The 24,552-nt window shown below is 35.3% G+C and overlaps 3 protein-coding genes across 3 annotated transcripts; all 3 read right to left on the reverse strand.

Moving 5' to 3' along the window:
* Positions 1-864: 864 nt before the first annotated feature.
* LOC132037342 (lanC-like protein GCR2) lies at positions 865-6,141 on the reverse strand. Its single transcript, XM_059427842.1, has 6 exons — positions 5,930-6,141; positions 5,350-5,528; positions 4,602-4,713; positions 3,962-4,078; positions 3,558-3,878; positions 865-1,351 (listed from the first exon to the last, which is right to left on the reverse strand). Exons 1-6 carry the CDS (start codon positions 6,083-6,085, stop codon positions 1,013-1,015), a joined length of 1,224 nt encoding a protein of 407 aa, XP_059283825.1. The 5' UTR covers positions 6,086-6,141; the 3' UTR covers positions 865-1,012.
* Positions 6,142-6,758: 617 nt separating this feature from the next.
* Positions 6,759-13,124, reverse strand: LOC132036620 (lanC-like protein GCL2). Its single transcript, XM_059426992.1, has 6 exons — positions 12,826-13,124; positions 9,494-9,672; positions 8,404-8,515; positions 8,213-8,329; positions 7,817-8,128; positions 6,759-7,154 (listed from the first exon to the last, which is right to left on the reverse strand). The coding sequence occupies exons 1-6, from the start codon at positions 12,979-12,981 to the stop codon at positions 6,816-6,818; spliced, it is 1,215 nt and encodes a 404-aa protein (XP_059282975.1). The 5' UTR covers positions 12,982-13,124; the 3' UTR covers positions 6,759-6,815.
* Positions 13,125-16,484: 3,360 nt separating this feature from the next.
* Positions 16,485-24,285, reverse strand: LOC132038628 (ultraviolet-B receptor UVR8). Its single transcript, XM_059429315.1, has 6 exons — positions 23,215-24,285; positions 22,184-22,393; positions 20,678-20,788; positions 17,872-18,240; positions 17,669-17,776; positions 16,485-17,049 (listed from the first exon to the last, which is right to left on the reverse strand). Exons 1-6 carry the CDS (start codon positions 23,551-23,553, stop codon positions 16,738-16,740), a joined length of 1,449 nt encoding a protein of 482 aa, XP_059285298.1. The 5' UTR covers positions 23,554-24,285; the 3' UTR covers positions 16,485-16,737.
* Positions 24,286-24,552: the final 267 nt, after the last annotated feature.

Here is a 24,552-nt window from a genome sequence, read left to right on the forward strand (position 1 = left end):
TTAATGAATTACTCCTCTTGTTCATCCATTGGTAAAATATAGAGAAATGTATGTTAATTATGTAGTCATTCTTCGTTATTAAGATTGTCTGCCCCTCTTTTCCGCCCATTTTCTCTGTTAGCTTTGCTTTTCTTGTAGTTGGTGCGTAATGCCTCTTTTCATGCGCTTGCTTTGAGCTTAGAATGCCTATTATTTAGTGCTAGTGGGTAGTGGCTTATCACCGTAAGTTCACCTGCTCAATGATTACCAGGTCGCAGGAACCAGAAGCTAAAAGAGATCCTTAAAAACTTGTTTCGGGGAATGGGGTCATTTCTCTAGAACCATAGCTAAAGGGTCGAGGAAAGAGCCAGACCCGGTCATTTCTCTAGAACAATAGCTAAAGGTCTATTACTCCACTTGGATTTGGAACCTACATGCTAATACTCATGATTTCAATAGGGTCCCTGGTCGGGAGCCCCAATCGTGTCTTTGTACTTCCGTAGACATTACTATCGGGGCTTAAATGGTAGATGTCCCTGCCTGAGAGCCCCATTCATCTTTGGTCCCCGCGTCTGCCGCGTGGGAGTTCTGTTCATCTTTGGCCAGTAGACGCTATGCACCGTTCACCTTTGGTACTTCAGTAGACGCTATTATCGGTACTTGGAGCCATGGTGGTGCTCTTCTACAACTTCTACATAAGCTCCCACTTGTGAAATTGAAAAAGAGAGTTTAGATCGTATAGCATGATGAGACATTAGTTTATCAAGGATGAACCCAGAAAAAAGTACCAGTACAATAGAATTTAGAAGTACTGCAAATGGGGAAGAAACAACAATATGCAAAAATCAAAAGAAAAACGTACGAAAGGAATGAAGATGTTAAACAGAAAGCAAGACAATGTTATCTTTTACATAAACGATCACAATTACATCAGTTCCCTTTACTTTATTTCAACACACTAGCAGAAAAACACACATAAAACATCAAAGCATACTTAGGTACAGGACTACGTTCCTTGTTTGTTCTCAAAGTCTTAGATTTCATAAGCAGGGAACCTAGACTCAGATGGTTCAACAAGATCCAAAAATAGGTAAGCCATTCCTCCAATGCCTTCAAACAAGGAGAAAGGATGATCACCCTTGTGCATAATACCCTCAGAGATGAAAGTATGAGCTCTGTCATGTAGAAAACAAGCAAATGCTTTTGCCTTGTACAAGTACTCCTCTTTGCCCGTTAATCGATAAAGTGAAAGAAAAACATAGGCATTTCCACTTATTCCATGACATATCCCAATTCGTTTAAGCAAACCCCGCTTCCACACAACCTCCCCTGCTTCTCTGGCTGCTTCCAGAAACTCCTCATCACCAAAAACCTGAAAACAATATTATTGAGCTTTCAAAAATTACACCTTATAGCCAGGGACGAATTTATGTATATATTTGAGTCACGTGAACACATGGTCACTCGACTAAATTCGATATATTATGTATATAATTCTAAAAATATGTCTAATATTAACGAAAGGAAACAACACTACACTTAGTCCCAAACATACTAGAATCGACTATATGAATCTTCACTATTCCATTTAAGATCAACTCATACCGTATCATGAGGATTCGTCACGACAATATTAATAAGTTTTATGCTGGTTGTCTGGATTCATCACGACAATATTAATAAGTTTTATGCTAGTTGTCAACCTACCGCAACCCTCCTCCTTTATCCGGGTTTGAGACAATGACGGAGTTAGGATTTCGGCCGAGGAGGTTCAAAATATAAAAAAGTAAACATACGAAGAAGCCTAAGGGGGTTCAACATCTACTATATATACATAAAAAATAATTTAAACCTTGTAAAACAGTATTTTTTTCGGCCGAGGGGGTTCGGATCTCTATGTGGCTCCGCCACTGGTTTGAGACTGGCAATATGACACGCACGCACAACCGAAGTCGAACTGCTATATTTTAAAAATCAAATACAAATTTTTAAAATGAATCAAAACAAAAACGATTACCGTCTGACATCTAATATCCGAATAGTTCAAATAGAATGCAGTTACTTTAATATGATATAAAATAATTTTATAACTATAGTGTTGAGAAAAGGACATAAATGGTCTCTTAACTATAAGAGTAGGTTCAAAATAGTCCCCTAACTATGCACTTAACAGTTTTGATCCTTTAAGTTTGCCACAAGTTGACAAAAATTACCCCTTAACTATGAGGGTTGGTTAAAAATAATCCCTTAAGTATGCATTTAACAGTTTTGGTCCTTTAAGTTCGCCAAAAGTTAAAACTTCTAGTCTCTAACAAAATATTCATCGAACTCTGTTTGTTAGATTTGACGAGAACTATGAAAAAAAAAATTAGCGAGAACTCACTTTAAGAGTGTGCACATTACTAAAGAAAAAGCCAGATACCTCGGAACAAAACCGACGGACGTTAATCGTTATAGGGAAAAACTAAGAAAAAACCAACCGACTTTAATGTTAGAAAATAGGGTCTCGGAACATAAAGACTGATGAACTCTGTCGATTAAAATCAAAGGAGTCCATCGGCTAAGTAAAATACACTAGACTTTAGAAATAAATTAGAAATAACAGAAACTACAAAAAATGTCACTACTAAAAACAAGCGAAAAATGACAAACGGAAGCCAATGGATAAAATCGAGGGACCCATTTTTTTTTTTTTTTTTTAATTTTTATTGTTTTTACGAAAACTAACGGACGTTCGTCGGTTATTTTCAACGCAAAATGCACGCAAACTTTTTTTTTTTTTTTTTTAAAAGAATCATTATAATGGAAGTATTTATATGTATACCCGGTATTCAGTAAAAACGAGTCTAGTATATTTTACTTAACCAATTGACTCCCTCGATTTTAATCCACAGAGCCCGTCGATCTTTGTGTTCCGAGACACTATTTTCTGACATTATCAAGTCTGTAGGTTTTTCCTCGATTTTTTCCGTATAACCGATTGACATTTGTCGGTTTTATCCCGAAGTATTTGACCTTTTCTTTAATAATGTGTACCTCTTAAAGTGAGTTCTCGATAGTTTTTTCCTTTTTTCATAGTTCTCGTCAAATCTAACAAACAGAAATCGTTTTATTGGAGACTAAAAGTGTTAACTTTTGGCGAACTAAAAGGACCAAAACTGTTAAGTGCATACTTAAGCGACTATTTTTAACCAACCCCCTTAGTTAAGGGACCATTTTTGTTAACTTGTGGCAAATTTAAAGGACCAAAACTGTTAAATGCATAGTTAAGGGACTATTTTGAACCTACTCTCATAGTTAAAGGACCATTTATGTCCTTTTCTCCGATAGTGTTATAAGGGCGTAAAATTTAGTTACTTTAGTGTGACCAAAAATTAATTTTATAACTTAAATGTTATAGCGAGTAAAACTCAATTATTATACGTGAAGAAAAAAGGAAAAGATGTTATGTTAACAATTGCAGTTATGTGCTCGTGGAAGACAACAAGTACTATTGAAAATAGTCGAGGTTCCCGTAAGCTAGTCCGAACACCACAGTGATCTAAAAGCAAGACCTCTTTGTCTTCTAATAGACTTACCTTAGCTGCTTTGGCAAGGGTAAGAGCAACACCAGGAGCACCATGACACCAATGGACAAGTTCATCCCGTTCATCTCCTTCACTAGTACGATAATTTCCACTTGAAAATCGATTCTTGATCATGTACCTTAATGTTGCCTTGACATCTTCAATCTCATCTTCTTTCAGTTCCATGTCCAGTAAAACATTCATAACACCAGCTAATCCATGAGCTGCTCCCCAGTACCTTTTCCCCCTCGACTCGTACATTAAAGGGGATTTGAGGTTGTCTAATTTAGACAGTTTTCTACCTGACTTGACGAGTTCATTCACAATTGCTCTCTGTGAACAAAATACCAAGGTTTAGTAATGCTTTTTATTAATTAAGGTATTGAGCAGTTAAATTTGCTAATAAATGTTTTTACCATTTGGGAGATGGATATTGTGCCTTTGCCAAGATGTTTATTTAAGAAAGAACATGACCATAAGTACCCTGCTCTGCCATAGAACAAGTCGTCTGGAAGATCTATTGGAAGTTTAATCTGGAAAATATCAAAAGGCAAATAGTCAGGAACAGAAAACGCGGAACAAGTAATCTTTTACACGGAACATAAAAATATGAGTATATAATACATGTGCAAAGAGTTTGCAGGCGGATCTATCAGGGGTAGAATCTAGGGGGCTCGAGGATGTTCACGCGAACACTCTTCTTTGGCAAAAAAATTTACACTATTCAAAAGTCACCTTGAAGTTCTAAGTTCACGCGTCACCATTAGGTCAATTTCACCGTTGTGGCAGTTAATCTATCTTGAAAATATATCAAATCAAATTTCACATTTTAAGGAGGTTTATCTGTTGAAATCTTTGAATGACATGATAGGACGGTATATAACTTAAAATAACCAAAATTTGAACAAACGGAAAGGTAGTAAACTCAGAGGTCACAAACATGAGTACTATATATGCTTATCAAATTTAAATCCTAAATTCACCTCTAACTTAAAAAATAATTTGCACCACATTATCAATATTGCAAAGAGAAAAGAGGAGAAAATGTTTGAATACCTCTTTGAATTTTGTCAGATAGTGTTCAAATAACTGATCATCACCACTGTTCTTTGCAGCAACAGCACCAAGAGCATAAATACCTGCGTGGCCGCCTATAAATGTAGGTGGTCTGCATATTTTCATTTCTGAATATTGTTAGTGATCCATAGATGATTAGTTGTGGGATTTGACTGGGTGGTTGTTGTTGTTGTTATATCCATAGATAATTAGTTCTAAAAATCCACAGATAATTAAGTTTCTTGCTAACGTAATATGAGTTAAGCAGTAAGAACTTGAAAATATTGAAAATGCAAATAGATTCAGTTAAGTTAGGATTGCTCTTAACTTAAGTTCCCATTTTAATTAAATTAAGAAAGCACAATAAAAACGAGATAGGAAGGGGTAGTTTTTCCTTCCTCTTTAACTTGGTAAAGGAAGGTGTCTAATTTTCTGGTCTATCTCGTTTAAAAATTTAAATTGCTAGACATATCATATTTTTTCTTTACTTAATAGTCTCCAATGCGCCCTCGTATGCAGGGCTGATTCATATGTGAGAAATTATTAAAATTTTCAAGAATATTAAATTTTTTGACCGCACAATTTCAAGAGTGTAACAGGCCCAGTGACAAGAGCCTATTCGCCTCTGAGCACACCTGCTCTAATACGATGATTAATTGTGGTCTTACTTAGAGCTTAAATTGTTGAAGGAACATATTTTTATTTACTTAATTATGTAAAATCGGTGAGCAGAGCAGTTTAGACATACCCTGAACCACCACAAGCAGCATCACAAGCCTGAATAATTTCAGAGCAAAGTGTAAGATCATCCTTGTTTCCAGTAACTTCGTATGATCTAAATAGCAAATAAGCAGTCCCTAAAGTTCCAGTGTAGAGCCTGTAGTCGTGTACACGTCTTCCTTTAGCTGCCCATGTCTCCCTCACAACCTAATTTGGAAATAAACACATAAAGATTAAAGGCTGAAGTGCATGAGTATCCGATTTTGGTACTACCATTTAAGCCATATTCATAGAGCGTAAAAATTTACAAGTCTAACCACTTCGGAACAACTTTAGAGTTAATTTTGCTGAACTTCAGTTATTTTTGCCTGAACTTCATAGGGTTGAATTCCGTCATTTTTGTGTGAATTCAATATTTTTGTCTGAAATTCATGCAACTCATGAACATCATAAAGTTGTTCAGGAGTGGATAGACGACGCACACAAAATATTGATACAGCTTAAACAGTGGTCTCCAAATAAGATATTTGGTGAATTTTTTACTAAATTAATGTGTTTCATATGCAAACCCCATATAAGAAACAAGAAGAGAGAAAAAACAATAATACTTCATCTTTGAGGTTGATAGCATCTTGCTTGAGCCTTTGAGAAATAGTGTCATAAGGAAGAGAAAGAAGCTTAGAGAGAGAGTCTTTTGCATGTTCAGGAGCCAATTCTTGAATTGAAAGGTCAGGCATTTCATTAGGGTAGTAACGTTCTGCCATCTTTCAGCTTTGTGTTCTTTTTCTTTTCTTTTTTGTCTAATTCGATGACACTAAAAGTAGTAGTATTTTGTGAAATAACGGCACTAGTTGAAACATACATATAGAAATCTTTAGAGTTATCTAGATGATGAGATGCAAACTTTTTTTGGATAATTGTAGAAGCTTCATCAAATAACAAGAATCTCTATTTTTTAAACGTATACAGTGTATATGACTTGGCACTCCCCTGGCCCTCGCGGCAGCTCTTAACCATGCAGAAACAAACAGAGGTAAAAAGAAATCGAAATAAAAAGAGAAACTATGTTGCAGTTGGGCAGTAGGTGATTAGTTTCGAGGATTTAACGTGTAAAGAATTTTTACCTTATGCTTAATATGGTAATGAAATTAAATCTGCTGCTTTAGATTTGATTTATTTTCTAGGTAATTATTTCTAGTTATGAGGAGTAATCAGTTACATATATCTTTCAAAAGAGTAGATAGTGTATTTTTGTAATTTCTGTCATCTTTAGTCTATTTTTGGAGTTCGGCGTAGCCTTTTGAAGCTGAGTTTCTCCTGTACTAGTTTGGTAAATAGACAAGTGCAAGAAACGAAAATAGAAAGGGCAATCTAATTCTACATCATAAAAGGTAGACAGATACATCCACATTACATAAAATATTTACAGCTAACATCCACATTACCTAAAATATTTACATAGCTGATTCTACAGCACATTCTCTATGTACTAAACTAGAGTTCATATGCTGGGAACCTGGTCTCCATTGGTTCTATCATGTCAAGAAAGAGATAAGCCATTCCTCCAACTCCTTCAAACAACGAGTATGGGCGATCACCTCCGTGCATAACTCCCTCCGATATAAGTGTTTGACCTCTAGCGTGCAGAAAGCAGGCAAATGCCTTCGCCTTGTACAAATACTCCACTTTACCTGTCAAACGATATAGTGAAAGAAATACATACGAATTTCCACTAACACCATGACAAATTCCCACCCGTTTGAGTAAGCCCCGATTCCAAACCACCTCAGCTGCTTCTGCAGCTGCCTGCAGAAACTCTTCACTGTTGAAAACCTGAAAAATTATGACAACAGATGACCAGATGTTTCAGACAATTCACCGACGGGGATCAAAGGATCCAAATGAAACAAAACCAGAAGTTGTAGTACAAAGGATTAGGCAGTGCCTTGCACCACCCTAAGAAAAGGCCCATTTTCAGATGCAATTGGATAGTCCTATTGACTTTTTAGTGAAGAGGAGGGGGGATATGGTGACATGGGTAAGCTATAACAATGAAAAGGGCCTTCTAAAACTCTAATACCCTAAGGGGCTGGTTTGGTTTGTTTATTAAATAACATGCATTGCATAATTTCTAAATAGTACCGAATAGGGTGTACTAGAATATGAATAGTACTGGTATTGTTAATGCCATGGTTTACAATGTATAAGTATAATACTGAATAGAGTGTAAGTAATACTGATATTAGTTGTAATAGACTTAAATTTGCAACCAAACGTTGATTTAAAATTTTATACCAGCATTATTCTACCTAATACACCCTACCAATCGATCCCTAATTGTGCAGTAATTGCACATATCAGAAAGCCCTTCCAGGAGCACGGTGAGATTTCCTCTCATGTGACTACGAGGATTGAGGAGTTATAGTATATTAGGAACTAGCATCAAGATTACTCTGTTACGCCAAGTAGTAAAAAGCATCAAGTTTACTCCATACCTTAGCTGCTTTGATTAGAGTAAGGGCGACACCTGGAGCACCATGGCACCAATGCACAAGTCGATCAGATTCACTTCCTTCACTTGAGGGGTAATTTCCACTAGGAAAACGATTTCGGATCATGTAACGCAGTGTGGCCTTCACATCCTCAGCCTCGTCTGCTTTCAGTTCCATGTCCATAAGTACATACATTATCCCAGCTAGCCCATGAGCAGCACCCCAGTATTTTTTTCCATGCCATTCGTACATTAAAGGACATCTTCCTTTCCCCGTTTTTCGTCCAGACTTTATAACCTCAGCAACAACTGCTTGCTGCATAAAAAATTCAAAGAAATAAGAGCCATTCATAGTGGGGAACAAGACGTCGAAGGTGATTGAACTTGTGAAATTTCTTACAATTTGGGTAGGTGATATTGTATTGCTACCAATATTTTTGTTTACGAATGAACAGGCCCACAAGAAACCAGCTCTCCCATACAACAACTCATTTGGGAGATCTTTAGGAAGCTCAATCTGCATTTGTAGGCAGATAATGAGGAGACTATTGACACCAACAGAAAAAATTCTGTGGAACAATGAAAAGGAACCTCTTTGAATTTTGTCAGATAGTGGTCACACAACTGTTCATTCCCAGTGTGTTTGGCAACAACTGCACCAAGAGCATAGACACCAGCCTGTCCACAGATGAAAGTCACACGCCTGCAGTTTCACAAATTAGAGTTCAACTTATCCCCATGTAATTACCCTAAAAGATGTTTCTATGTGGGAGATCATGAAACAGAAACTTCAGCTGGATTGTCTGGTCGGAACATAGACTAGTGCTGACTTGAAATTCTTTTTAACCCAATCAGAATGACTAAAGAGGAAAGAAGAAAATCACAACACCAACAAGTAGGCCAAATCAAAAACCAAAAAGCTGAACACACAGAGAAAAAACTAAAGCCATTTAATCAATAGGAGGACTAGTGCATCACAAGCAAAGTTGATCTGTAAAACTTGTGACACCAAAAGCCTTAACCCCCGTTGATCTACAAGAGATCCTACCAACTTTTACAGGTCGACTCCCATGTGATCGGACACTAATTTACTTCACGGTCTTTACAATATTAGCCAATCTTTTTATGTTTGCACATTACTGTGTAATTGAGACAACAAAGATAGTAAAACTCATTAAAACCTAGGAAATAAATTGACACAACAAAGATAGTAAAACTCATTAAAACCTAGGAAATATAACTCAAAATCCAAACTAAGCATTTTGGAAGAAGGAACTGAATAAACAAACAGATAATGGCTTTTCCTAATAGCCAGCACGTGTAGAAGGACCATCTACGACTCCTCTCTTCAACTTCTTCACCTTCTATTTTCCTTACTTTAGAATTTTATGTAACCGTTTGATGATCATTTAGACCATTTCCAGTCCTAGATACTATTTAAACCCCAATATGTCTACTTGTATATCAGTGACTTATTGTGAAAAGTACTAGATATCAGCCAAATGAGTTATTGACGATAAAGATGATTACCCATGTAGGCTAACTAAAACCACAATATATGTTCATAAACCAAAAAAATTGTCATTTTTCTTTAGACAAGACAAATCAAATTTAAGCTCAAAAAATATTTTTTTTTTTAAAAATGCGATCTTCTCGGAGAGAGAGGGCGGAGGAGAGTTACCCAGAACCGCGGGAAGCAGAGCTGCAAGCCTTGATAATATCAGAACAAAGAGCAAGATCATTCTTGTCATGAGTAACTTGGTAAGCTTTAAATAACAAAAAAGCAGTTCCCAAAGCTCCAGTGTAAATTGAATAATCACCCACACGTCCCCCTTTACATGCCCATGTTTCCTTCACAATCTAAAACATAACACACACAAAATTAGAAAGGAAAAGAAAAGGGAATTTACACAAACACCTCTCGATAGTGGGGTTGAAAAATAATACTCCCGCCGTTTAAATTTATGTGTCACCTTTCGAATTTCATCATTCAAACAGGTCTGTAATTTTTTCATATCTCTTTCAAATATCTTGTATTGTCAATCATTGTGATTTATAGTACTTTTTACGTAGTTTCTAAATATTTATATAAAAAAAAAAAAAAAAAAAAAAAACTTAAGATTACATGTCCAGATTCATCGACAAAATTAAACGGTTTAACTCTCGAAATCCAAACTGTGCCGCATGCATAAATTGTTGGGAAATCATAATTCAAGAACACAAAAATATATGAAGAAGAACACAAAGATGAAGTTTGACAATATGAATAACGAACACAGGATTGGAGGCTTGAAACACGAACGAACCGCTTTCCAAAAAATGATATTTGCTCCCTCTCCTCTGCGAGATTGCTCTGGGATTGTACGCAAATAGTTTTAGTGGATATGACAAGCCTTTGAAAATCTGCACTGAGCAAACAGCAAAAAAAATCCGTCTTAGGAAAGCAAGAACCTTTTTTGGTTTTCAAGTGCAGGAATTTGTTGTAGAAGGAAAAAGATTTTTCTCTCGGAAGAAAGAAAAAAGTTAATGTTGGATTAAAAGTTGTTGGGTTTAAATAGAATTGGTGGTAACCCAAAAATGAAAGGACACACACTTTCATTAAAAGACATGCACCTTTTCTTTTAAAACACTTCAATTAATTTACATTTAAATTAAATCCCAACAATCCCCCACTTATTTAAATGTAAATCAAGACTTAAAAACCAAATAATATTTATGCGTAGAGTAATGTATCTTTCGATTTGAACATTATCTTAGTATAGCATCACAAGATCAAATCGAAATCCCATGTAGCATACTAGCTTTGAACGTGTTGTTCCTTGTGATAACATCAGTGACGCTATACACATAAACATTTTGTTCCTGCTTTCCACTCAACATGCTTAGCAGTTTTATGGCCATGTGCTATCCAAAATTCATGAACATTAATGAGAATAACTCCACATCTTAATCGAAGCAGCACCACGTCTATGTTCATAGAGATGAAGTTCTTTCAGTGTCTTTGTCGCATTTGAGACACTTGTTCCTAGAACTGAACTTCATTAAGAGTATTAGAACTCAACCCTCTAATCTGTGACAACCAGTACTAGTATATCTCTTACTTAAGTACTGAAACATCCACGTATCAGTAACTTGTTGTTACCCTTTGAACCCATAACTATTCATTTTATAGTGCTGGGTAGGGTTGCCATTATTGGTGGACCTAATTAAGGAGTTTTAATTTAATTAACTCGAGGTTGGTTTTCACCAACTTCCTTATAAGATTTTTAGTAATGGGATCACCAAAATTACTTTTTGACTCCACAAATAAGAGAGAGATGATTCCTTCATGAATTAACTTTCTCACAGTCATATCGTAGATTTATACGTTTAACTTCACATAATACATTTACATGCTCGAGTTAAAGTGGCTTGACTATCACAAAGTTGAGCTCACACTTTGCAAAATCATGGAATTTCTAAAAAATAACCTTCAACCACTCAAGTCCTTATGCGACAAATTCTAACTCCATTGTTGAATGTGTTTTTGTTTCTTAAAATTTAAGAAATTAAACCTCCTCCCGAGGTAAACATCCAACCTTTTGTGGATTTGTTTCTCGCGAACTCGACAACCAACTTGTATTGGTATATCCTTATAAAATAGTATGAAACTTTCGAAATTCTCAAATCTGTAATTTTCTAAAGAAAATCAAGAACTCGGCTATTGGCCGTTCCAATAGCGCTTGCTTACACAAGTTAAGCCACAATTCTTCCATTAACTCGATCTAGGATCAAATAGGGTATTGACCTCTTTATGTTTAAGTGACTAAATTTATTTAGCACTTTCTCAATGTAAAAGATTAACTCAATACATAACTCCCGCTATTTTTTTAATCTTGATACCCAACATGGTACTAATTTATCCATGATCATTCATTTTGAAAGGAAGATAGAAACCTCTTTGTTTCTATTATGTTCTTCATATCATTGCTTGTAATAACATATCCACTAATTAACTAGCATAAAATAACACTTTTCATAAAAAGTCACAACCATTAATAAGTATTCATGAAAGAACACAGTTTTTAAATGACTCCCCTTCATGAAAGAACACTACTTTTCCATAAAGGCATGGAAATAATCTTCTAATGTTGACGACTAATCATAAGCCAAATACCCCCACACTTTGAACATATCAAGTGCCTTTTCCTATCACATTTCACTAACACATGTTCTCTAGATCTCATATTCTTAACAACTTTCAAGTATAGACACATACTTGCAAACAATATACTATTTTATATCATCCTACAACTTGAAAGTAAACTTCACATATGGTCAAAATAACCGGTCACGATGATCACCGTAAGAAAATGTTATTCCTAAAATTAACAAGCAGATCAAGATCAAGCACAATGCACAAAACATTAACATATTATGCTTCTCCCAGTTATCATGTTCATAAAAGTCATCAACCATTAAGTAATATCTAACGTAAATGTTGTTTTTCCATGGTCTCCAAACGGTTTTCAAGTATAAGTAAGTTCTTCTCGAGTAAACACTGCATGTCATTCTTCTACATAATCTATGAATGCAGCATGTATACGTCTATGCCAACAATTTTTGCATTTTGACAAAGGAATAACAAATATAACCTTAAGCATATTATCGCCATTTCTAAACTTAATATGCATTTCAAGATTATCACAAAAGGGTCATCTACCCTAATATTTAAAAAATTAAATTTTATAAAGCACAAAGAATAAAATTCATAAATAAATAATAAGTGGAGTTAAGAAAGTAGAACCCGATTTGTTGCCACTTTCTCTTCAATTCATTGCAAAACTTTATCACTACTAATAGTCAATGCTCCAACCAGTGACGAGAAATTTCATCAAATAAAGAAATTGACTATTTCTAATAATCAACACATCCTTTCACTTAATATATAAATTTAAAATAATAATCATAATTGTATTTAAACAAATCCCAACATAAATTGGAATAAAGGGGTACTTAGAGAGAAGTGAATACCATTTCTTTGAGGTCCAAAGCAGCCCTTTTGAGCTTCTGAGTTACAGTTCCATAAGGCAAATACAGAAGCTCTAATAGTGGATCTTTTGGTCCTTCAAGAACTGTAGTTTCATCGATGAAACTAGGCATGGTGTTTGCAAAGAAACGGTCTGCCATCTCTTTAATACTTATAATTCCTATTTTTGCTCTTTCCCTTTGCCTTACGTGCACCGTGTGAGTAATGTTTGAGAAGAGTTTTTAGAAATTCTAGCAGATTCTACATTTTGCGCAACTCCACCTATGCTAGGTTGATTGAGTGACACTTGTAAGAAAAACACTAAAATTTTAGGAAATCTACATTTAATCCTCCATGCGTTCACCATTTTGTTTATCGACGGTCAAATTACATGAATTTTGATAAATATTTTAATATGTATTTTTCATCATTTTTATAAGAAAAATAAAAACTTATAAGATTTTTTGTATTGCTTTTTTAACATTTAAATTTTAATTTTAAATGTTAAAATTAAAATGGGGAACGTCGATGAAGGATGGGGAACGTTTGGGTATTGTTTGGTGGACTAGGTAATATTTTATTTGGGTCGGGTTAATAATAGGTCGGGCAAAAAAAATGGTTATTTGGGGGGATTGGATATTTCTGTTAAAAGAAGGGTATGTTTGAAAAGTTTAATAACGGGAGGGGTATTTTTGACCCATTAGTTCGGAGGATATTTTTAAGCGCTTTTTAAGTAGAGGGATATTTTTGACCCTTTTCCCAAATATTAATAACAAACACTTCACCTAATAGCAAACAAAATGCCCACAATTGTTCTATAATTAAATTCTGTTAGGCATTAACTTGAAAATTGTCCACTGAAATTTTTCTATCAGAAATAAGTTTGTCTATCTAAAAGTTTAATTTCATCCTTTTAAGCAGAACTGGAAACTTCAGTTGAATCCTGCTAGACAAAACAAAAACTTCCATTTTATATTGTATAGTCCCTTTATAAACACCCTTCTGTAAGGGAGACAACTACTAATAAATTACCAATTGGCAGAGCATATTTCCACCACATAATGCCAAAAAAAAAAAAGAAAAAAAAAATCACAAGTTTTAACATTAACAATGACAAGCAACAATGCCCACACTTAAGAGTTCAAGCTGCCAAGAGATGAACATGGAGGTTATTATAAAAATTCTGTGGAGTTTCAGATCACCATCCAGTTATTATCTACGCCTATGGCATACAACAATGACACTACTCAGACATGACAAGTATGCTTTGGCCAAGAACAGCTGGATGGAGATAATACACTTCATTTTTAGATCATTTGCTATCAATGTTGTGAAAGGCACGCTTAAAGCGCACTTAAGCCCTGAAGCGATGCTCAAAACGTGGTTAGCGCTTCGCCTCGCTTTATGTGCGCTTCAGTGTCATAACCAAGGCTCTAAGACATACTTTTCCTTGCCAATGAGCCTCTCTTGAAGAGGTGACGCTAGATAATTGATATTTCACTTTATCGTAATGCTTTTACAATTTTTTTGTCCATATATTTGTTATTCATGCTTATTATTATTAGTCTTGGACTAAACATATAATATTTGTATTTTTGTAGCATTGCGCCTTTTTTCATTAAAGACTGCGCTTTATTTCTCCTTTGTGCTTAAAGCCCCAGCTAACCTTAAAGCTTTTTTGCGCTTTTCGCTTTTGATAACACTGTTTGCTATTCAGATTTTTTTTAATTAAGTTAGACAGTAGTAACATCAAGCAAGGGGTGAGTCCTAGTTTGCGTTTAGCTTTAGCTTTTGCTTTTGCTCTTTATTTAGCTTGCTCTTTGTAAAAACCTGGTTTGAGAAAATTTATAAAATAGCAACTAGGTACACTGCCTAGTTGATTCACCAAAAAAAAAAAAAAAAAAAAAAAAAAAATATATATATATATATATATATATATATATATAAGTTTTAACACAAAATAAATATAAATTCTAATAGAAGATAAGGTGAAAGCCAAAGTTCAAAATATTAACAGAATAGATATCCCAGGTACAAGTGTAAGAGGCCTAATTATATGAACTGTGCATACCATCAATTGAATTTGTTCCCTGGATCTTTGAACCAAAGCAGACTCAAATTGAAGAATTTCAGGAGCAGCCTTTTCATTCCGCCATGCCCGTTTCAAGAGCTCCACATCAGTCGTTGAAAGTAAAGATTCATAATCATCATCCACCCTCGCTGAATACCCCGATGCATCACCCGAATCCATTGTTAACCCAATACTCTCTTTTTCACCAAAGATTGAAGCTTTTTCTGAAATAAAACAAACCTTAAGAGCTCAAGCTCAAATGAAAGTCACAAAACAACTAAATACATATATAGAAAGAAGCATTTTTTGAAACACTTAAAAAGAATAGTAAGACACTCAAATTGAAACGGAAGGAGTACCAATTAAATGGCCACATTAGAAAGCAAGAATTGTGATAATTATAATGCTCTTGGGTACCAATAAGATTGAGTACAGCAAATGATTGGTGAAGATCCCTTTGACAGCAAGGGCGGCGACGGAGGACAGACAGTTAAACAAATAAAGAAAGCCATAGCATAGCAACAAACAATAGGTAATTGACATTATTTTACTGGTATTAAAACCAGTAAGATAGTTTGTATTTGTTTGGTGCATTCGCTGAGTTTTTTATATAAGAAAAAAAAAAGGGGGGGGACATGAAGTTACTCGTTTAAGTAGTTTGCTTTTACTAATTTCTTCCCTGCGAAGTGTAAACCTTCAGAATTAAAGTCAAACCTCTTTATAACGGTATCGTTTGTCTGGAATTTTTTTGGTTTTTATAAGAACATATAATACAACATAACATGAAAAATCGATTCCGAAAATAACTTAATTGTTATATAGTGAAATGTTGTTATAGAGGGTGACCGTTACATTTCTAATTTTGTTTATCATCCTATTATTATTAGTACTATATTACTTTTCATGTGCATTTTCGTACTCTGCTTTTCTTCCATCAGGGTTCATTCCCAAATACTTGTTGGATTGTTATTTGAGGAGTCTATATTGTGAAATTGTAGATATACTTCCCCCAATATGTTAAAAAATTCTAGCTTTTTTTCTCATTACTTTGATGTTATTTTCAATGACCTTTCCTGTTTTTCTCCTATTGCAGCTTACTGGAGGCCATTGATCTCAATCTTCAAGGAGCTCAAAATCTTGTAGTCCCTATAGAAAACAGATTTAGGGTGTGTTCAGTATGGAAATTACTGCAGAAATCTTGATAAAATGTTGTACCTTTCACAATGACCGCGAATTCTGTTGGCTAACTCATGGAGATGTGATAGATATTTCCTCAGCTTTAATTGGATTGTTCTTGCCCCTTGAACGTTCTCCATTGACGCCCTTGACATCATTAGACCCGAGTTTTTGTGACATTTAACATGTTATATTTTCGTGAACATTTAGAGTCATTGATCTTAGGAGATTTTGATTAGTACTTACATAGTGTTGTTCTAATTATTTGTATCTGGAATGAGGAGGAGGCTGTAGTGAATATCAGAAGATAATTATATACATCTTTTTGTTTTCTCTTTTGTTTCCATATGACTTAGTAAGATCAACACTTTGTTTTTCTTGGTTCCAAACTTCCGTCTCATGCCCAATTCCAACTGGTAAACAAAGGTCCAAGCTTTAGCATTACTATTCCCACGACAAAAAGTTGTCTTTGCACAAGAAGCACTAACCAAAGTTTTAAACAATAGATGAATAAAAGACGAGCAGAATATTTAAGTCAAGTTGAAATATGTTCTTATGCATCTACAAACAATATTTGTGGAGTCAATGTACAGTATTTGATGAATAACAGCATGTACTAGACGACTTTGGCACATTAGTAGTCAATACCAGTTCTTGTAGGAGGCCTTCATTATTCATGATTCTCCATAAAGATTTCAGTAGGTTCAAGGCATCCCCTTAGTGCATCATGCCCAAGTTGGGCTCTTTCATTGTCTCCAAATCCAAAGACCCGTCCACAATTTGTGACAACAACGGTGTGGTATAAGCCGGTGCTAATTTGAGATATGTGGTGGGCTCTCAAGCTCTCCAGGATCTGGGGCTTTAAAACTTTATCTGATGCTCCTCTGTCTAGGAACCCGAGGCTACCAAAGCCCATCCAGCCAAAGCCATAAACAGAACCGTTGTCCACCAGGACAAATGTTTTCCTCTTACTTGCACAAACCTACCAGAATAAAAAAATTTAATAGAAGTCGATGATTAAGAAAGGTGGAAAAGGAAACTGAATAAAGGAGAGACGGGGCAGGCAAAATAAAGCTAGGCCTAGGAAGACTGTTGTATACTTTACAAGCCTCAAATTACTTCTTATCATACAGCCATTCAGTTATTCGTTGTGTTAGGGCTGGCAAAATGGTTAAGAAAAAATAAGTAACCATACAATCCAACCCATTGGACATGGAGTGGATAACTGACTTTTAAAAAAAAATACTATATCCATATTGTGTGCTTGTTATTTTTCATGAGTTGTTACTTTGTGGAAGTCTAAGCTTATTTTGGCTTTTAGCTTATGTTCCTGCCTGACTATTCCTGGCACCATGGATAATATGAATATCCATATTATCCAGTGGTTAACCCATCTTTTATCCGTGTCAACAATGACGGGTCAGATATTTTAACCATATTTGTTTAACCCATTTGCGACCCATCCATATCCGACCCGGCCCGGCCCGTTTGCCACACCTACTTGTGTCATGCCCTAGTTTGAGCTATTTCATATTTCCAAATATTGCCGTAGCTATGCTGATCTTGTTATACCAACTAGCAAATGTAAAAGAATGTGAGACCTGAACAGCTAGTTGGTTCTTAAGGCTGATCAAGTGTGATGGAGTAGTCTTATCAATCTCATCACCATGCCCCAATGCACCACAGTAACCTTTCCCCCAAGTATATACCTGCTATCACGAAAATCAATAGTCAACCAACTTTTAGCGTACATCTTTATCAAATGAAATTGAACTATCATATGTTTCTAGGTACAATGACTTACATATCCAGTGGAATCCAGTGCCACAACATGCTCATCGCCAGCAGAAACACGAGCCACATTAATGCCCTTCCTCCTAAACGACTGGATTGCACGTGGCTGAAGTTCATTCTGCTGTTCTCCATGACCAAGGCAGAAATTAGTACCGGAACCAAAAGAGTAGAGAGTCCCATCATCAGACACTGCAAGTGCATAACTTGGACCAGCCGCAATCTGAAGTACAGAACCGATAGATTCCAGTTGTTCTATGCATGTCGGTGTTGGCCTATCCAATGTGTCACCATGGCCAAGTTGACCATGTGCATTAGTTCCGCATGTGAACACATGGCCTTTCCTTGTGAGAAACATAGTAAAGCTGAGACCTGCAGCAACCTGAACCAGTTCCAACAGTAGTGAGCAGTGTATTTATGACCAAACTTTACATCGCATTAAATTGATTTCCAATTGATTATGATCAATACTAAAATGGATCTAATTTTTTTTGCACGACATTGGGCATTGCCTCAATTCATTAGATGATGACTGGAACCCCCTGTATCATTAATTTGGCATTTTATTTAGTAGTTTTTTAAGATACTAAAAACATGAGCCCAACTCTATAGATAAACGAACCCAAACATTTACAGACAATGAAAAAATGCAGAAGAGCATCACATTCACATTGCTGGGAACCGATCAGTTCCGCGTTAGCACCTAAACAAGGTATTTCTAATTTGCCACCAAAATTAATAGACATTTCATAGGTGTTGCCCAACTCTGTTTTCTGCCATTCTTAGTTGTACGGGGAAAAAAAGATTTATCCTTGTGACGCATGGGCCTTCTATTTTGGATCCCACAATACCTTTGTTTTAACTTTTAGTCTTCATTTGTTCAATAGTGGCTTGTTGAGCCATTTTTATCAAAAAACATTTGAATTTTGAAGAAATGTGCATAAAGGGGTCTAAGTTTTTTCTTTTTCCATTTTTACTGCTTTAGTTTCTATTTTTTGCAATCTCTTTCTTATCCAATTTCGCCACGAATCTGGTAACCAGAAAAGCGTGAAAGCTGTTCAAAACTTCATTTGTTCGCCCTGTTATGTGCTTTTCGTTGAATCTCCCTACTCTTTAGTTAAGGCATTATCTTCTATCATTCTACGTGTTAAATAGCTGAAAAAACCCAAAGATTTTGAGTTCTCTGTTCAGTCGGACAGAGTTCTTCATATTTGGGCTAAACAAAGGCTAGAACTGCGACCCGAAGTGCCACATGAGCTGAAATTGGATTATCCCCAAAAGCAAGGGCTAAAACTATTAATTTTTGTTTTGTATCTTTGTTGTGAAAGATCCATTATTTACAAATCTTTTCATATAACTACATATTTATTACCTCTGTCCCAATATTTTGTCTTGCTCAAATTACAAATAATGTTTAAACTATGTACATCTCAGAGTGCCCAAAAATACAACCAACGCCACTTTAGGACAATAACTTATGAGTAGCTCAATATTGGAAAGTAACAAATAATGAAGGAAAAAATTCCCACTCATGGGCACAGAACAGCACATTGAGACAGACCAAAAAAAAAAAAAAAAAAGCAAAAACAAAGAGAAATATCAAGCGTGGTGGATGCTATAACTTCTAACAATGTGCTAACCTGATGAAAGAGTGTGGTTAAAGGTGTTAATCTCTGACCTATCTCCTAGCTGTTTTGTTTCTAGCCTAGTTATGATGGCAAAGAAACAAGGATATCAAGGCTTATTGCAAAAGTTTGAAGATATCATACCATAATTTATGACAAGAATGTGATCAATATTCAATTTAGCAAAAACTTGATTAGAGATTAGAAGCAAACTAATTTTGATACTCAAATCCTAGAGCTATTTGGTTAGAAACAGGAGACATTGATCTGAACCACCATACAGGCCAACTAGGTAAATGAATAAATGTAAGTTTTTTTTTTTTACATTGTTATGGCTATTTCATAAACCTCAACAATGGATAAAGCATGGCAGCAATTTTCTCTACTATAACATACTCCCTCCGTTCACTTTTACTTGTCCACTATTCCCTTCATAGATTTTCATTTTTACTTGTCAATTTTCACATATCAAGGTAAGACACAAAAAAAAAAATAAAAAAAAAATCCTGTTTTACCCTTAGCATTTATTACTCATTTCAAATCATTTTCCCAACTCCAATACAATTATACACCATTTAATAGGGGTATTGTGGTAAAATACCTATCTTAATCATTGTTTCTTAAACAACGTGAAAAGTCAAAACGTGACAAGTAAAAGTGAACGGAGGGAGTAGCTTTCTTTCTCTCTTTCTCACCCTTCAATTCCCCATTGCTTTTGTAGCTGGTCTTGATAAGAGGAGACAAGAAATTCCTTTTTTTTTGGGGGGGATGAGGTATACTCCTGGCAGTTTCTGATATCCTCCTAGTTTCATGACTTTAAGTTGCAGATATTTCAAATCAGATTTTCAGCAAAGAGCAAAAAGACATACAAATTATCACATCATTTTTCTTCTCTAGTTCTCCTCCAAACAAAAGAATAAACCTTGAAGCAGTATCATTTATTCCCATAAATTGATCTAGCAGAACTACATGATCGACTTTTTATTTAATCGTTAAATGTTTCTTCCAGAATTATCTTGGAACGGGATCTCCAGATCTCTCTTTGTTATCCTAGTAGCAATTTAGTCGTAAACCTTGTATAGAATCCCAAACTCTGTTTAACTTGCCTTTTCAACAAAAAAAATCCCAATCTCTATACATGTATTGAGGTAATCATGCCAATTAGTTGGTACAACATTGTAGAATGAAATTTACCTGCTTGACAGGAATATTTTTCAATGCTTCAACCATTCTGGGCCTGAAGATTGGGCGTCCGGTGTCTCTATGCCCGCAACAGTATGATGAGTTGTCTCCACATGTGAAAACCTATATCAAGAATTGTAAACCTTATGAATGATAGAATACTCATTCCAATAGTGTGTATGTACATATATATATATATATATATATATATATTGTGTATTGTGGCAAACGAGTAACCACGGGAGTTTTTAGCATACTTCTAACAAAGAACTATTCTCTAACACACTTCTACTATTCCACGAGGCTACTTCTCACCAACATAGACACTGTATAACTCTGTCAATCAAGGCTTGGACAAATGAAAGGAAATCATCACTGTATTTTTGGTCTCTACTAGGATTTGAACCTTGGTCTCCAAAATTTGCACCCACTTCATTGACCACTAGGCCAGTTTCCATTCACCTCAACCATTCCACCGGGTACCTGCTACCCCCCACCAGCAAAGTATCAACTCACTCTGCACAATAAAGCTTAGCCAAATAGGAAGAATCACCTAGTTTTTTGTCAGTAGTGTCCAAAGTTTGCACCCACTTCATTGACCGTGATCACACCTTGTCAGTAAGTTTTAGGTCTAACTCATACTAAAACAGTAGGAAAACCATTTGCAGAGTGGCATGGTGTGGCAGTTCTTACATTTTTCAAAGTCAACGTATATTTCAACAATATTAGTATCAGTCTTCCAAGGGAGCCTCTCAATAAAAAAATCTCAAGAAAACCCAAAATGAGATTGAATTGCTTGTCTTTCAGTTTCATCCTTCTTCTTTCACTTTCGTTACTTTACTCCTCAACAGAATGAGGATTTCCTCTTTCTTTTACTCCTTTTTGTCCTTTTTCTTTCTTTTTGTAACTGCAATAAAGTAAGAGACTTATCCTCAACTCTCATAGTTTCTTCCCTCTAAATTAGATTTCCTTCTTTGCTTTCTCTCAGGAGAGAGAGAGGGAGATGCATCCAGAAGAGAACAATCTAGGAAAAGAGATATCATGGCCAACAAAGTAGATAAACTAACCACAAATATAACATGGAAGACGCACAAGTCATTACTTGAGGCAAACTAATACTCCCTCCGGATCAAAAAGAGTGTCCACTTAGCCATTTGCACACCCCTTAAGAAAACACTAACCCCTAGAAAAGGTAATTTGACTAAGCTGCCCCTAATTAAATAGGTATAGGGATTTGATCACATAACACTTAATAGGGGCAAATCTGGAAAATAAGGTTAATTCTTTCTTGATTTGATGAGTGGACACTCTTTTTGACCCAAGAAAACAAGGCTAAGTGGACACTCTTTTTGATCCGGAGGGAGTATTATCTAGCTCTGCTTTTTCTTGTATACTCATAAGTAAAAAGAAACAGAATTTTTTTTTTACATCATGCATGCAAAAAACAAAGTGCACATACAACGTAAATTAATGTAATAAAAAGAGAAGATGTTGATAAATATAATACAGTTGCCAAACCTGTCCAGACCCTGTGACAAACGCAGCATGATTATGAGAAGCTGAAACTTGGGCAACTTGTACGGGAACAGGAAAACTAATTCGAGTAAATTCCACACGCTGAGTTGTTTCAGGCCCATGACCAAGGACTCCGCATAAACTGGAACCACAAGAATATGCTGCTGATTCTTTGATTAGCAGTGTATGATACCTGCCACTCCTTATTTGCATCTGCCAATAACTTGTTACAGTAAGTAACCACAAACGATGAAGTCCCAGCTGCAGATTATCCTAGTAAACCGATTAACTAAAACTAGAAATATTTTTTGATCAAGAAAAAGGACCGGATATGGATCCGGGGATACTAAAATCTAGAAATATTAAGGCCAGAAAGATAGAAATCAATCAGCAACTAAACCTCAATCACAAAAATAGTGAGGTCGGCTAATGAATCATCTATATACATTCCATTCTACTCGATCCCCTTTTTTTTTTTTTTTTTTGCAATACTAAACAATTTACCTAAATCTTGCATACAAGTCCCTAACCAAACTCAAAAAGATACCCTTCAAACACGCATATACCTAGTATTTACTGCTATATGTGAAACAGAGGAATCACGTGCTCCATCGACAAACGTATCTCACTAACAACAAAGAACTATAGTTTCTTAAAACATTCCATCTATGTATGTGTGTGTGTGTGTGTGTATTTTGATAAGTAACATCTCATCATATATTTATTAGTCCCAAAATAGCAAAACAGCATTCTACCAAACAAAGTGAACATTTCCAAATGCATTACTCTCCCTCCGTTCCAATTTGTTTGTCTTAGTTTGACTGGGCACCAAGTTTAATAAAGTAAAGAATACTTTTGAATCTTTTCGCATTAAACTAAAGATGTGTGTAATGTACCAAAATGCCCTTTAACCTTGTGGTTCATGGCATATGGGTTGCCAAATTAAGGAAAAAGCATTTTTTAAACAACCAAAAAAGAAAGTAAGACAAACAAACTTAAACAGAGAAAGTATAAATTTTCAAAAGAAATAGTACATTGCCTGCAGAGGTTTCAACCATATCAGAAGACTGTTCCACAGCCTGCAAGAACCTCAGAAGCCGCTTCCAATTGTCGTTACATCGACTCAGTAGCTCTTTCTGAGCATTACAATGCAAAGAAGCATATATTGGACTTAACCCACAGATCAAAAATGCAGCATAATCTACCAAAGACTTGAACTTTTTAGGAAACAATCCATGTGTTCCCCTAAAAGTCCTTGAAGTTAGCTCCAAACTTATTAAATCAATAGCACCTAATCGACGTGATGTCAATATTTCAAGAATCAAATGTATTGGCAAATCCTCCATTAAAGTTGACCTCAAACGATCCCCCATCTTTGTTTTTCGGTTAAAAGATCAATTTTTTAGACAAAAATGGAAACAATTTACACACTTTTATGAAGAAAATTTGATGAAATTGAGTAGGAAAATGAAGGAATTGGTGGGGAAATTTTATAATCTAAGTTCAAATAAATCATCAGAAACAAGGACCCCAAATGAACAAAACGAAATTAAACTTTTTTTTTCTAGCAAATTACAAGAAAAAGCCACCAAGATAGGAACTTTCTAACCCCAAGTGGCAAACCTGAATGAAACAAATGAAACTAAACTTTTTTTCTAGCAAATTACAAGAAAAAGCCACCAAGATAGGAACTTTCTAACACCAAATGGCAAACCTGAATGAAACAAACGAAATTAAACTTTTTTTCTAGCAAATTACAAGAAAAAACTGTAAAAAAAACACCAAGATAGGAACTTTATAAGTGTAAATTTGAGCAAATATCGGATCTAAATAAAACAAAATTTTGGATCAAATTGCAATACGTGGGGAGCTTGATGGACAAGAAATTAGGGGGAAATGAAAGCAAGTAGGTAAAGACATAGTCTAATAGTGGAATTTCTTTAAATAGAAAGTGGGGAAAAAGAAGAAAGTGACTAGTTAAGCTTTCTTTTGCCCCTTTTTTTTCGGTGCTAATTAACTTAAGACTTTAAGGTGAAATGCTGACTGAAATAATAAAGTATTGAAGATTAACAAGCAAGGCAAAGAAAAAAAGAATAATCAGAGAGAAAAATGTCCAACTTGGAAAGAACCAAAGTTATAGGCTAAGGCTTTTTTTTTTTTTTTTTTTTTTTTTTTTTCTCTCTTGTGCTTGCTTTATGGTCACATTTCCACTCTGATTTTATTCTTCTTTTCTTTGTTTTACTAATAGTATTTCCTTTTTCTGTTTGTTTTGATTTGCTCTGAAACTGCTTGATTGTTATGTTGTCGTCATTGACAAGTACATTTTGCAGCGTGGACAAATTACAGTATCCCACGTTCGATAGTTTTTGCGA

This window comes from Lycium ferocissimum, chromosome 11 (assembly GCF_029784015.1).
Source record: "Lycium ferocissimum isolate CSIRO_LF1 chromosome 11, AGI_CSIRO_Lferr_CH_V1, whole genome shotgun sequence".
Classification (NCBI taxonomy): Eukaryota; Viridiplantae; Streptophyta; class Magnoliopsida; order Solanales; family Solanaceae; genus Lycium; species Lycium ferocissimum.

Excerpts from the sequence above, each read along its gene's own strand:
- LOC132036620 (XM_059426992.1), bottom strand. The coding sequence starts at position 12,981 with ATGGCAGACCGTTTCTTTGCAAACACCATGCCTAGTTTCATCGATGAA. Across the intron at positions 8,516-9,493 it reads TCTGCTTCCCGCGGTTCTGG|GCGTGTGACTTTCATCTGTG; the intron begins GTAACTCTCCTC and ends GTGAAACTGCAG. Across the intron at positions 8,330-8,403 it reads ATCTGACAAAATTCAAAGAG|ATTGAGCTTCCTAAAGATCT; the intron begins GTTCCTTTTCAT and ends CTACAAATGCAG.
- LOC132037342 (XM_059427842.1), bottom strand. The coding sequence starts at position 6,085 with ATGGCAGAACGTTACTACCCTAATGAAATGCCTGACCTTTCAATTCAA. Across the intron at positions 5,529-5,929 it reads CTATCAACCTCAAAGATGAA|GTTGTGAGGGAGACATGGGC; the intron begins GTATTATTGTTT and ends TTTCCAAATTAG. Across the intron at positions 4,079-4,601 it reads ATCTGACAAAATTCAAAGAG|ATTAAACTTCCAATAGATCT; the intron begins GTATTCAAACAT and ends GATATTTTCCAG.
- LOC132038628 (XM_059429315.1), bottom strand. The coding sequence starts at position 23,553 with ATGGGGGATCGTTTGAGGTCAACTTTAATGGAGGATTTGCCAATACAT. Across the intron at positions 17,777-17,871 it reads CACTGGATTCCACTGGATAT|GTATATACTTGGGGGAAAGG; the intron begins GTAAGTCATTGT and ends TCGTGATAGCAG. Across the intron at positions 17,050-17,668 it reads AGAACCAACTAGCTGTTCAG|GTTTGTGCAAGTAAGAGGAA; the intron begins GTCTCACATTCT and ends TTATTCTGGTAG.